This window comes from Schistocerca cancellata, chromosome 5 (assembly GCF_023864275.1).
Source record: "Schistocerca cancellata isolate TAMUIC-IGC-003103 chromosome 5, iqSchCanc2.1, whole genome shotgun sequence".
Lineage (NCBI taxonomy): Eukaryota > Metazoa > Arthropoda > Insecta > Orthoptera > Acrididae > Schistocerca > Schistocerca cancellata.
The window spans coordinates 562,506,091-562,520,886 of NC_064630.1; the positions used below are offsets into that span (position 1 = coordinate 562,506,091).

At 39.3% G+C, this 14,796-nt stretch overlaps 1 protein-coding gene across 3 annotated transcripts in view; it reads right to left on the reverse strand.

Annotated features, from left to right (window-relative positions):
* Positions 1 to 14,796, reverse strand: part of LOC126188876 (serine/threonine-protein phosphatase 4 regulatory subunit 3) — a 140,885-nt gene that overhangs the window by 11,896 nt on the left and 114,193 nt on the right. For all 3 annotated transcript variants that reach the window (XM_049930543.1, XM_049930541.1, XM_049930542.1), the window contains exon 16: positions 1,513 to 1,682. In XM_049930543.1, the coding sequence (XP_049786500.1) occupies positions 1,513 to 1,682 (170 nt within the window). The remainder of the gene's footprint in view (positions 1 to 1,512; positions 1,683 to 14,796) is intronic.

Consider the following 14,796-nt stretch of genomic DNA (forward strand, 5'->3'; position numbering starts at 1 on the left):
ACAGTCTTGCCAGTCAGATTTTCGTAGTACACTGAAATTGTGCTACATTCGAAGATGAACAATACGGAATTTGTATTTACTTCATTGGATAATGTATGAAAATGCAGTGGTCGAAACTCGCGGCGGAGAGAAAAAGCCCGTCTTCCACTTTTTTTTTTTTAAATTTATTTACTGACGCAGAGGTTTTGGCGCCAGTATTTATCTTTGTGCCTACAAACCAAGCCTGCGTAGCGCTACATATATTCGACGGCAGAAGTTAGTTGTGGCGGCACGTACCAACATTTTTTATAACTTCCGCTTGCTTTGCACTCGATTCTAAGCCGCAGGCGGTTTTTTGGATTACGAAAACCGGAAAAAAAGTGCGGCTTAGATTCGAGTAAATACGGTAGTTCTAAGTTCTAGGGGACTTATGACCACAGCAGTTGAGTCCCATAGTGCTCAGAGCCATTTGAACCATTTTTTAATGATCTACAGTGTGTGGTGCAAAGTATATACATGAGTAGTGTATATAGTTGTTTTAACTGTATCACATCAGATTTGAATACGGAGGTCTATAAAATGTGCTATTGCAAAACCCTTGTTCTATTTCCATGTGACATCTCTGTCATTGCACATCATCTGCACGAAAAGTTTATTTTCAGCATTTCACAAAATGCTTTCACCACTACTTGCACTCCTGTCACTGAAGGGTCACTCCCCCTCTCCCCACATCCAGAAGATAAGCTCATTTTACATTTGTTAGTGTGGTGTGGTGGCTGCACTGGCTATGGATGACTTAACACGTCGTCCGCCAGTAAGAGTTCTCTAGTCGGAAATGGGCAATGTTTTCTCGTTACGACTGGGCATATTCTTTGAGGTTCAGTGTCTGAATTTAATAGGTTGATGACTGATACTGTTAACTGAATGCAGTACACTGGAAATACATGCAAAAAGATGAGACTGAGTCATAAGTGGAACAAGAAAAGGTGGTGCCTGGGCCCCTTTGTCACATATTGGCTCTGTCTGGAACGCTTTGCGTCAACTGTTTTGTTTTTTCCATTAACACTGCAACCTAGCAGTAGTTGTATCATAATTATGCAGTGAAGCTAAACGTCACAAGCTGTGTTGGCAAAACAGAGTGGACTACCCCAGCATTTCCTCTCTCCACAATGGCCTAAAACATTCCCTTAATTCAGCAACCACCTGTGGTGCAAATCATCTTACTTTCGAGCGACTTATAACTTGTTCAGTCACATCAAATGTCAATAAGAAGAAAACGAGATGAAGTTAAACGAGACATCGAGTAAGAACTTAGAATTGAGATAAACCTTATTAGGAAGCAATGTAAGATTGGGGAATTTTTAGCATTATGGGTTTTTCACAGGGGGCTAAGAATATATGGTGCAGAATCACAAAAAGTGTAAAACTGGAGAACGTAAAATTTGAAGTTCCACTGTACAATATTAAACCTCTGCTTAAATTTACCAATGACTAATTTTTTTTGGACAAATTTATACATTTGTAAATACTTACCTATGGAGTCCAAATCTGTGTCCAGCTTCTTGCCAAGTATATCATTGGCTGCAGGTACAACAGCTTCGCCATCGTCAAAATCATCATCTTCATTGAACCAAATTTCTTCTTCCTCTTCAAGCTGGCGCTGATCTCTGCGGTATCTACTATTTCGCAGTATTGAAGGCACACTGTATGACAAAAATAGTTTATTTTTCACAGTCCAATTTAACAATTTAATCTGTAACAGCTTTCTTCTCCGACAGCATTTATGGTAACTGAAACTCTATGTATAACTTTTTGAATGACTCTTCACAACTACAAATGCCTTCGTTTGCTTTTGTCAGATTCAGGTTACAAGATGAGTACATTTCTAGAGTACAATGAATGACCAGCATAATAATTGAAAACTGCAGATACAGGGTGTATACGCAGACAAGGAAGGGAAATTCCCGGATTTTTCCTGGTTAAAAATACACTTTCTCCCAGGCTAAAACACACTTTTTCCTTGTTTAGTGACAGTATATTTTTCCTGGGAACTGTAAAACTTCTCAATCATTTGAATGGTTATGTTTTTACACACGGGCACAGAATTTCCCGGCACTTTAGGATATGAAACTCAGGGAGAAAACATGTTTTGGAAAGATCTTTGATGTGCAGCAACATGTACACTGCATCTTTTTGTACTATGAAAGTATAAATTCGAATTCCAACGAACACCACAAGTTACTTTCCGAACCATTGAAATTGAGATTGTGACGCGCTTTTGTAAGCCAGTCATAGCTCATGTCACATGATCTCGCAAGCTGATGACAGAGGATATTCAGAGCCTAGGACACATGATGTAGTCAGCCAACAGCAACATCACATTTAAGTAGTGCAAACACACAAACAGGAAAAGTTAATGTTTTAAATTAACACTATGCTGTCTGGCGATACCACAGTGGTATCATGTGGGAAATAACGGTCAACGGCTGGCGACACCACAGTGGCGTCGTGTGCATAGTATCGCTCCGTAGCTGGCAAAAACACAGTGGTGTTGTGAGCATAGTATTGCGCAGTGGCCGGCGGCAGCACTTTAGTATCTTTTGCATTCTGTTGGTGTTTTGTTTAGGTAACAATAGGTTACACAAGTCAACAAGTTTTTTGTTTTTGTAATTACTTGTGCCCTTTCATCATGGCAGACGAAAGAGATGATACGATATGATTATTTACAATGATGATCCAGACGACTTGACTGATTGGGAAGAAGAAACTGAATATCAAAACAAATGAAACTGAAGTAGAATTGTCAGAAGATAGTGAAATACGCCCAAGAAGAATTCAGCAAACGCTATGGTTGCCGACTGATTCAGATGAATCAGAAGAAGAAGACAGTGCATAGTGGTCAGACTTTAATTTACTGAGGACAAATAACAAATCTGAAGGATCTCCGGGTTAAAACATATTTCCCAAAGATACACAGAGCGTTGAGTATATCCTAGAATTATATACTGGGAATGATCTATATGAATATATTAGCAATGAAACCAACAAGTACTATAGTCAAAATTGCATTAGAAGGAAACTGGATTTAAAAAATGCCAAATTTATCGATGTTACGGGACCCGAAAATGGTTTGAGCTTGCTATCCTTATGGGAATTGTAAGAAAAGCAAGGATCAATGACTACTGATCAAAGAATCCGTTGATAGACACACCGATATTTCGCAAAAGATGGCCCGCACCCAATTCAGATAAATACTATCATTTTTACTTTTTTCTGACAACAACAATAAACCGGATAATGCTGACCAGCTTTTCACAGTGCAATTCATAATTGATTATTTTTCCAAAAAGTTTAAAGAAACCTTTAATCCAAGTCATAACATCTCAATTGATGAAGGAATGATACTGTGGCGTGGACGGTTAAATTTTTAAGTTGACAATCCGTCGAAAATTACGAAATGTCGCATACTCATTCGGATGCTGTGCGATTCGAATACGGGATACATTTCCCCATTCAAGATGTATTCTGGTGCTGGGCAGCCTTTAGAAAGAACACTGATGGAACTATTGAGAACTTCTTATGGAAAGTGGCATCACCTCTACAGGGATGATTATTATAACAGTGTAAAACATGCATAGAAGTTACTTGAACAGAAAATTCAAGTTTGTGGAACAATATGGCAAAATAGGGGATTTCCGGAAAAATTAAAGTGCGAAAGTTAATATGTTTTAAGCTTGTCACCAATGGAAAGGTGAAATACTCGCACAGATATGGAGAGCTTCGAAAATTAAAACGATACGAATGATCTATACAATACATAATGCCACCTTGATTGACATTCAAAGAAAATGAAGAAAAGCCAATTACACAATTTAAAAAAAACTGAAAGTGTATAAGACTACAACAAATACACGAAAGGAATGGATCGGGCAGACTAATATTTGAGCTATTATCCTATATACAGAAAAATTATAAAATGGTCAAAAAACTTTGCATGTACCTCTTTAATTGTGCATTATTTAATGTGTTCTGTACATGGCAATATTTCAATACAGACCACAAGAGTCTCCGCTTCAAGATTTTTTTATTGAAAGTGTCTGATTCATGGATAAAAGACCATGTACCTGCTTCTGAGCAAAACTTGGAGGTTGCCACTACATCGCGTACGTCTCATCATGATCCGGTTGACAGACTTTCCTGTCACATAAAGCAACACCAGCTAATAGTTATTTCCGAGATGAATAAATGGAAATGAAGGAACTGCCATGTATGTTCCAAAAACAAAAAAAAGGAGAACAACGAACTTAACGTACAAGTCTTGTAGAGTTGCGTTATATCTTGGAGACTGTTTTGCTGCATATCATACGAAAGAGAAATACTAAGTACTAAAGACAACACACATAAAGAAGTATATGAAACAAACAATTTTTTTATTTATTTACATATGTATATCTTCAGAATTTTATGAAAGTAGGGGAACAGGGTTGTGAACTTATGAGAACTAACGATGAGATTATTAAAACTTAACAACTTATAATTTCCCGAGAATGGCCAGCAACAAGCCAAGTAATCCAAATTAGCGCTGCCGGCGCGAAGCAAATACATTTGTACAAGATGTGCAGACAGCAACGTGTTAATATACATAGTGTTGCCACAAGAAAAGAAAAGCTTTCACGTATAATATTGGTCTCTATAGTTAAAAAGCTGCAAGGGGGCTCAGCTTTCACATTTAATGTTGATCTTTTTTGTGCATTTTACACTTTAAGATACGTCACACAAATGCGCTAGTAAAATTTTTAATGACATAAATGTCTGATCTTCTGATGCCTATTAGTCGTTTATTTCCACTCCGGTAGTCTGAATCTATGGATTTCCCTAGTAATTATAACAACGCTGATTATTTGCAAACACAATCCACCACATGATCAGACAGCGATTGTTGTTCACCTGTTCGGCCTTACTCCGCTCAGCTCATATAGCCCCGTTCCGTTTTGCCTGCAGGAAAGTTTATTTCTAGATGTGACGAGGATTCCCCTGACAGACACATAATGTACACTATGCACACATTCAAAAATCGACTTGTGATTCATTTAGAAATTAACTTAGAATATTTCAAAAACCAACAGGGATGGGTTTCAAAAATTATGTGAATAATCGGTAGACCAATGTGCGCTGGATGCAAGGCGCTTTGTGAAACAAGGTTTCTCCCCTCAGGAATATGGATCCCCCCCCCCCCCCCCCCCGGAATTGCATTCCAGGCCAGATACCTCGGTTTGTCCCCCCCTTCCTAGATCCGGGCCTGCTGCGCATGTATGGATCTGGCAGCTTGAACACACCAGTAAAATTTGTCGTGGTAGCATCTAGTAGCAGCTTGCTGTGACTGCTTACACGGCCAACAGCCACATTTCTGTAACCAGAAGTGGGAGAAGTTACTACTCATACATGACTCAACTGCGTATGTGCAGGAGCCTGCTCGTAACTGCTAAAATGAATCTAATGTGAACAGTTGTGACGTCAAGCTCATCGGAGGCAATTTGTTGTTATGAAGCATTGCATAGTTTTCTTAAAGTCTTTGACACATTTTGCTTTTGGCAGATGCTTGCATTAGCACTGTGTTTTGTTGTTGTATATGGCGCATTTCCTCTGCAATTTGAGTTTTATTTTAGTTTTTCCTCTCGTTCATGTTTTTTTCCTGCAATATTATTCTGGACTAGCGGGATACAGTAATATTCTTTGTTAGAGTAAAGGTACTTACAAGTCAAAATAACAAAAATTTAACTGAAAACTAAAACAATGAAAAATTCCTGGAATTCTAAAAAATTCCCAGGATTTTCCCAGTTTTCTTCTGGATGAAAAAATTCCCTGTTTTTTCCTGGATCTCCCGGGTCGTGTACACCCTGAGATACATTTGAATTGATGTTGTGCTGAGTGGTCACACTAGAACAGTGAAAGACCTTTCGTTCATAATGTATCCTTTCCCAAACTCCGTCCCTATTGATTAATCAACCCTCGCAACTTTGAAAGGATTCCCTCTAAATCTTGTAAGACCATAGTGTACATTGATATTTTGGGATTAAGAGAGACCACTCTCCGAAAAGCAGAAGCATTACAATATTGAAAGGCACACAAAAAAGAAAGGAAACTTGTGAGCTTCTGGAGTTATTAGTCAATGAGTTACAGTAAAGCGCGCGCGCGCACACACACACACACACACACACACACACACACACACACACACACACACACACACATATATAAGTGTCTATGCCCCTAAATTGTGCCGGTTAGACGTGGACTGGTTGTGGTGGGTAGAGGAAGAGGGAGAGGAAGGTATGAGGCAAGGAGAGGGACTGGGAGAAGTATTGGTCTGTAAGTAATCGGGTGAAGTTAATGTCATATCCATGGGATCAGGGCAGAGTCACATTTTCCCCAGGGACTTTTAACTTTCTGTGTTAATGGGTGGAGTGACAACCATCGGATCCCGAGATGTTTTCGGTGTTTCTTCTGCACTGTTTTTCCTGCACCGAATTCCTTCAAATCTTAATTCTTGAATTCTTACACTATCCTATAATATCAGTACCTAGGAAACTAAATATGACTAAAAGATAACTGACTTAAGAGAATCACAGATAAACAGCGATCTCTACACATGAAAGGCAACGAATAGTAAATAGTATTAGTGGAAAACATCATATGATGATACTATTCAAACATAATGATATCTAGACGACATGCACTGAACATAATCTTTTATGTGTGTATAAAAATATAGTATAAACTAAATGACTAAACAACTATTTTATCGTAGTGTATAATTTTCTATTTAGTATAGAATATTTTATACCTTTTATGAAATGTGAAGTAGATGGGCGGGCACCTTTCAAACGACCCTCGCAAACAAGTGTGACTGATTCTTAACCATCTGCCATTCCATAGGGGGTGCTAAGATTTTCTTTGGGGACTTCAAAGGCAAAAATAAGTATGTCCATTCTGTTGGAGACGTTTAACTCCATACCTCCTCCAGCTTCTCACTCAAGTACCGGCAAAGGAGGGATCCTGGGCAAGGGGGGTGGGAAGGGTTTCCTGTCTTTGGGGCTATCTTCTTTCTCTTCTTCGATCTTAGCAACCTTTTCTACTTTTTCCTTTCTTACTTTTCATTTGAGTACACTTTCCCTCTTTACATGTTCATATACTTCTATCACAGAAGTCCTCCTCATTTTCCATGGTTTCCAAAACACTTCAACTTATTTTAAGCAGGCTGAAGAATCAGGCTACACAAACACACTTAAGCATACACACAGAAAATATGATTATGCAAACAAAAATCTTACACATCAAAAGGGGAGAACCGTCTAGGGTTTTAGGGGGAAAGGAATTTGTACATCGGGAAAGGATGCACACATTGTCGTTTACTGTGACGGTTCTACATCGCACACACGGTTATATAGGGACACTTTATGGTAATATGCACACATTGTCATTTACTATGACTGCTCGACATTTCCTAGGTACGTGAAAGAAACTATCATATATATAGGAAAATATATGTAAAAGAACAATGACGATTCTATATCGCATATGCACATAATGGTGTGTGTGTGTCTATATTGTCTATCGACCTGCCAACGCTTTTGTTTGGTAAGTCTCATCATCTTTGTTTTTAGATATATATTTTTTCCCACGTGGAATGTTTCCCTCTATATAGTTATAATAGAAGGAAACATTCCACGAAGGAAAAATATACCTAAAAACAAAGATGATGTGACTTACCAAATGAAAGTGATGGCAGGTCGACAGACACACAAACGAACACAAACATACATACAAAATTCAAGCTTTCGCAACAAACTGTTGCCTCATCAGGAAAGAGGGAAAGAGAGGGAAAGACGAAAGGATGTGGGTTTTAAGGGAGAGGGTAAGGAGTCATTCCAGTCCCGGGAGCGGAAAGACTTACCTTATGGGGAAAAAAGGATGGGTATACACACACACACACACACACACACACACACACACACACACACACACACATATCCATCCACACATATACAGACACAAGCAGACATATTTAAAGACAAAGACAAAGAGTCTGCCCAAACTCTTTGTCTTTAAATATGTCTGCTTGTGTCTGTATATGTGTGGATGGATATGTGTGTGTGTGTGTGTGTGTGTGTGTGTGTGTGTGTGTGTGTGTGCGCGCGCGCGCGAGTGTATACCCGTCCTTTTTTTCCCCATAAGGTAAGTCTTTCCGCTCCCGGGACTGGAATGACTCCTTACCCTCTCCCTTAAAACCCACATCCTTTCGTCTTTCCCTCTCCTTCCCTCTTTCCTGATGAGGCAACAGTTTGTTGCGAAAGCTTGAATTTTGTGTGTATGTTTGTGTGTCTGTCGACCTGCCAGCACTTTCATTTGGTACGTCACATCATCTTTTAAAAAGAAAGATGATGAGACTTACCAAACAAAGTCTGCTTGTGTCTGTGTATATGCGGATGGATATGTGTGTGCGCGCGAGTGTATACCTGTCCTTTTTTCCCCCTAAGGTAAGTCTTTCCGCTCCCGGGATTGGAATGACTCCTTACCCTCTCCCTTAAAACCCATATCCTTTTGTCTTTCCTTCTCCTTCCCTCTTTCCTGACGAGGCAACCGTTGGTTGCGAAAGCTAGAATTTTGTGTGTATGTTTGTGTGTCTATCGACCTGCCAGCGCTTTTGTTTGGTAAGTCTCATCATCTTTCTTTGTAAATCTATTTTTCCCACGTGGAATGATATATATATATATATATAAAAAGAAAGATGATGAGACTTACCAAACAAAAGCGCTGGCAGGTCGATAGACACACAAACAAACAAACACAAACATACACACAAAATTCAAGCTTTCGCAACAAACGGTTGCTTCGTCAGGAAAGAGGGAAGGAGAGGGAAAGACGAAAGGATGTGGGTTTTAAGGGACACACACACACACACACACACACACACACACACACACACACACACACACACACAGATCCATCCACACATATACAGACACAAGCATATAATAGGAATATAATTTACAAATGTCTGCTTGTGTCTGTGTATATGCGGATGGATACGTGTGTGTGCGCGCGAGTGTATACCTGTCCTTTTTTCCCCCTAAGGTAAGTCTTTCCGCTCCTGGGATTGGAATGACTCCTTACCCTCTCCCTTAAAACCCATATCCTTTTGTCTTTCCTTCTCCTTCCCTCTTTCCTGACGAGGCAACCGTTGGTTGCGAAAGCTAGAATTTTGTGTGTATGTTTGTGTGTCTATCGACCTGCCAGCGCTTTTGTTTGGTAAGTCTCATCATCTTTCTTTTTAAATCTATTTTTCCCACGTGGACTGTTTCCCTCTATTATATATATATATATATATATATATATATAGTTGATGATAGTTATCCACCAGGCCTCAATCTCCGCTAATTTCAAGTTGCCGCCACTCATACCTCCCCTGTCATTCAACCACATCTTTGCCTCTGCACTTCTGCCTCGACTGACATCTCTGCCCAAACTCTTTGTCTTTAAATATGTCTGCTTGTGTCTGTATATGTGTGGATGGATATGTGTGTGTGTGCGCGAGTGTATACCCGTCCTTTTTTCCCCATAAGGTAAGTCTTTCCGATCCCGGGACTGGAATGACTCCTTACCCTCTCCCTTAAAACCCACATCCTTTCGTCTTTCCCTCTCCTTCCCTCTTTCCTGATGAGGCAACAGTTTGTTGCGAAAGCTTGAATTTTGTGTGTATGTTTGTGTTCGTTTGTGTGTCTGTCGACCTGCCAGCACTTTCATTTGGTAAGTCACATCATCTTTGTTTTTATATATATATATATATATATATATATATATATATAAAAAGAAAGATGATGAGACTTACCAAACAAAAGCGCTGGCAGGTCGATAGACACACAAACAAACAAACAAACACAAACATACACACAAAATTCAAGCTTTCGCAACAAACGGTTGCTTCGTCAGGAAAGAGGGAAGGAGAGGGAAAGACGAAAGGATGTGGGTTTTAAGGGACACACACACACACACACACACACACACACACACACACACACACACACACACACACACAGATCCATCCACACATATACAGACACAAGCATATAATAGGAATATAATTTACAAATGTCTGCTTGTGTCTGTGTATATGCGGATGGATACGTGTGTGTGCGCGCGCGAGTGTATACCTGTCCTTTTTTACCCCTAAGGTAAGTCTTTCCGCTCCTGGGATTGGAATGACTCCTTACCCTCTCCCTTAAATCCCAAATCCTTTCGTCTTTCCCTCTCCTTCCCTCTTTCCTGACGAGGCAACCGTTGGTTGCGAAAGCTAGAATTTTGTGTGTATATATATACCTAGGTGTTTCCTTCTATTATAACTATATATTATATATATAACCATCTATGATATTTCTACATCAGGGATACATAAGAAGGAAGTGGGAGTAATCAACGAGGAGGAATTAATAAGCATAAGCCAGGGAGGTGCTAATTGTTATAATTATTCAGGAATGTTAGTCAAACATTTGTTCTCATGATATGTAGCATATTGGGACAAGTATAGCATAAGTAAATGTATGACATATTGAATAGTGTATAGAAATGTGGTGTCTACTGGAAGCTTAGAAGTTGAAGAGTAGTGGAGGACTCTAGAGGATTAAGTAAAGTATTAGGAAGTGACAGTAAAGTGTGAAATAGATTTTATTTTCCAGGGGATATTTAATTATAGTGTACATAAAGATGTATACTTGGGATATGAGCCACAAGTCCTACTCAGCGAGGCTGGGGGGGGGGGGGGGGGGGGGCGACGGCACCCAGCATTTATTGGATGTAAAGGGCAGATAGGCAAGACCTGAGAAAGGCTGGCCTATACTGTGCAGACAGGGGCACCAAGAAGGGGATTGACCTGTACCATAGCAAAACAGGAGTTAAGAGGGGCGTACCTACCAAAACAGAAAGAGGAAGTGCACTCATAGGGTCAACCCATATGTAAGGTATAGGTACTGTTCCTAAAGGGAAAAGGACAGTGTCGTGGCAGAAGTCACACATTTTGTAGGAATTATTCTGGTAAACTTGAATTCTATATTCCACTAGCATTAATATGTTTTATGTTAATGAGTGTTGGAAAAAACAATTTCATTTGCCCAGAGTTCCGCCAGACAACAAGCTACTGTAGGTATTGAAACTATTACGTACTAAAGAAAAAATAGTACAGAAAATTAGAATGAAGAAAGAAATAATTAGGTGTCTACTATACCTGGAGTTTGTGATTGGAAATCAAGAATGTTGTCCGTATGATTCCTAACTCCAACATTAGGTGAAATGCTCAGATAGTTATTATCAAAATGAAAAAAGAAGAGCTCAATATTAAGTACATGATTACTAAAACAAATATAATGTATACTGATTAAAATGTAAATTAGCATTATGTGAGATATTAAAGTACATAATGAATATGTATAAAATATCGCGAGGTCGAGCTAAGGGGAGGGATATGTAGTGACTTGAGAATTTTGGTGTAAATTCTAGAGACACTCTGCCTTCCACCGTCCCGAACACCCGATATTTTAAAAGTAAGTAAGAGAGCGGAAATGTATCTACTGCGCCACTGGTTTGTGTGTGTAGGTTGGATGTTTTGCCGCAAGAGCCACAGACACTGTGTGAGAGGACACGGAGTAATTAAATGCTATTCTTTGCTGTGTTAGTGAATGTGATTGTTGGAGGAGAAGGGGGGAAAATAAATAAATAAATAAATAAATAATTGGCTATAGACTTTTAACTTACTTCATGTATTAGCTCTGAACGAAGCAAGATGCATGGGATGTCTATAAATTATTTGGTTGTTAAAACCTGACAATTGTGATTACATTTAACACATTGCAGTCGGGCCACAGATACTACTGCAATCCCTCAGAAGTCGTAGACTTTTGCGCCTTTTTTACATGGCTCCTGACCAAAAGGTAATGAAGGAAAGCAAAACCTTTTAACTGATGTGTGTGTTATCATCCTATATCTAAACATTTGTTTAAATTTTTTTGTAAGATATCATATATTTACAGAATTATTCTATTTTGAAAATTAGATGATTCAGAGGTAGAAAAAAAGTTTGAAATTGCAAGAAGTCAGAATTTATTATAAAATAAATGTACAAAATTATTTCATTGAATTTTTACAACTCTTTTCATTGAGTAAAATTTGTCTTTGTGTGATATTGCTTGAAACAGTCAGGTAGACACAATCCTACATTACATTCTTCACACCACCATCTCGTCTCCCTTCTCACTCGTTTGCCAGTACTCCGTGCGCCCTTCTCAGAGCAAACAATGCAATATCTTGATGCATATTTCTTGCTTGTTGTCGATGGGACGTGAGTGGGGAAATGCCTTGCTGTTAGCCTGTTTGCTGCTGAACCCTGCTTTTCATTTTCGTTGAAAACTTCGCCGGATTTCTCCAGTATTTGTTTTCCCAGGTTCACCATAAAAGTAAACAAGCTGGTTCGTTTGTGAGAGACAGGCCGAAGTTTCTTGTACAGAATGTAAGAATTGACCACGCACATCATAAATACATGAAAAAATACCTTTTTCCACCATTTCATTGTTCGTCATTGAAAATAATAGTAGGTCACCAGCTGATCTCCATGATCAACACCAGTTTTATTTTTATTATAATCAAGTATGAGATCAGGCTTCAGTTTTTCTACCATTCCAGCCTTGGATTTTGTCTTAGTAACACTACTTGTCATTCTATGTTTGGTAGAAAGGGCAAACACATCCCTAGTATCTTTCCAGTGAAGTGCTAGCACGGAATTTTTTCTCTTCAATACGATTTCACCTCTTCTTAGTTTATTCTGTTTGAATTCCTGTGGTAGGCCTCTTCTGTTTCTCATTACTGTGCCAACAGCAGATGTGCCCTCATCAAACAACTTTTCAAATAATTTTACAGAAGTATAAAAGCGGTCCATGTACAATGTATGACCCTTACGTAGATAACTGTTGCACAAACGTAGCACCACTGAATCTGCACTGTTGTCTTTTTCACCTGCACCGGTGTACACTTCACAGTTCAAAACATATCCTGTTGCTGAATCACTTAGAATGAAAAATTTTATACCATACCTGCTCGGTTTGTTCTTGATATATACTCGAAATCGAATTCTCCCTCTGAATGGACATAAACCTTCATCAACTGTGAGATTCTCGCCAGGAGAAAAACTGTTCTTGCTTTTCAGTACAAAGTTATCAAAAAAAGGTCTGATTTTGTGTATAGGATCATGGTTTGGTTGACCCCTTCGTACATAATTGTCGTCGTTATTTACGTGAAGCATAAAGTAAATTGACCTAAATCTGTCTCTTTTCATGATTTTTGCAGGTAAGGAGGAATCTAGCATTAGGTCATTGCTCCAATAGTCCGTAATATTTGGTTTGTGTACAAGGCACATGTGAATAATTATAGCAAAAAACTGATACATCTCATGTAGCTTCACAGCAGACCAATTGGCCCAAAGCGACCTGGAAGTTATTTTATTTTGCATCCGCAATTTGGAAATTGTTGCTGCAGCATAGCGGTTTGTTTCTGTCTTTATATTTTTGATGACATTTGCGTCAATAAAGATGCTCCAACAGTCAAATTCAGTGCTTTCGGCGCTCAAAGGTGCCAAGACATTACTTACGCCTTCAAAGAGCGGTAATTGTTGTAGGACATCGTCATTTACCCATTCAACAACGTTGTTTTGGGACTGCTGTTGTTGTATTCTGCCTCTGCCTTTTTGAATGGGAGCTTCACACTCTTCTAATACGTCTGATGGCTCATTTTCATTTTCGGACCACTCATTGTTACCTTCGAAATAAATGACATAAGTCAGTGAAACTGTCGAGATTATAATTGTGATTCGTAAACACAATGACTGACCATTATAATTACCATCTATTTCAGAAGAACTATTTTCAGTTTGAAATCCATCATTGTCAATTTCAGATCCAGATTCTTCCAGCAGCCTCAGAATTTCCTCTTCAGTCAAACTGTCCCCTATTTTACGACAAACGTTTGCGATAAAGACAACTACATAAGCACACTGCAAGAGTGAATGCGCGGGAATTGTTTTGGTGCCTTTTTTGAGTGACATAGCGCTTAGAGGATGCAGGAACACCATCTAGCGGTCGTCCGATGTACTACAAGACCGAAACACTCAACTCCAGATGTCACTGCACGGATATAATGCGCCGCAACCTGAAATAATAATCGAGAAGGCGGCGCTCGGAGAATCTCCGAGCGCCGACTGTTACGGCAATAAATGCGCGCTCGTAGTTTCTACGGGCAACGACCAGAATGTGTTAATTGTATCTAATAGGTATTGGTGTAGTTGACTTGCAAGCATTTGTATGCTTATATGAAACTTGTGGAAACGAAAATACACTTGAGCTGAACTGAAAGGATGAGAGTACTGAGTTATTTCAAGTGAGAGAGAGAGTTAGTAATTTTTTAGTTCCTCTAACCATTATTTCTTTGGAGAAGTAGCTATGGAGATCGACGCAGCCACATATCCAGAGAAGAGGATCGGCTAAACGTTTCACCTAAGTCAACTGTAGTAAGAGAAGTGTGAAGTTCGCAAAACACCTTTGCACCACTTCTCTTATCGCTGAAACTGTTAGAGCGGTTCTTGGGAATGGTGGGAGAAAAGGAGGTGTGTGAGGATATGGCACAATAAATCTGTTTGGGTCTAGGTATGAGTAGGGTGGGGCTATTGGCTGTCTGTGGAGGCTTTTGCGAGGTATCCAGCATACTGGGCAAGGGAGTTCT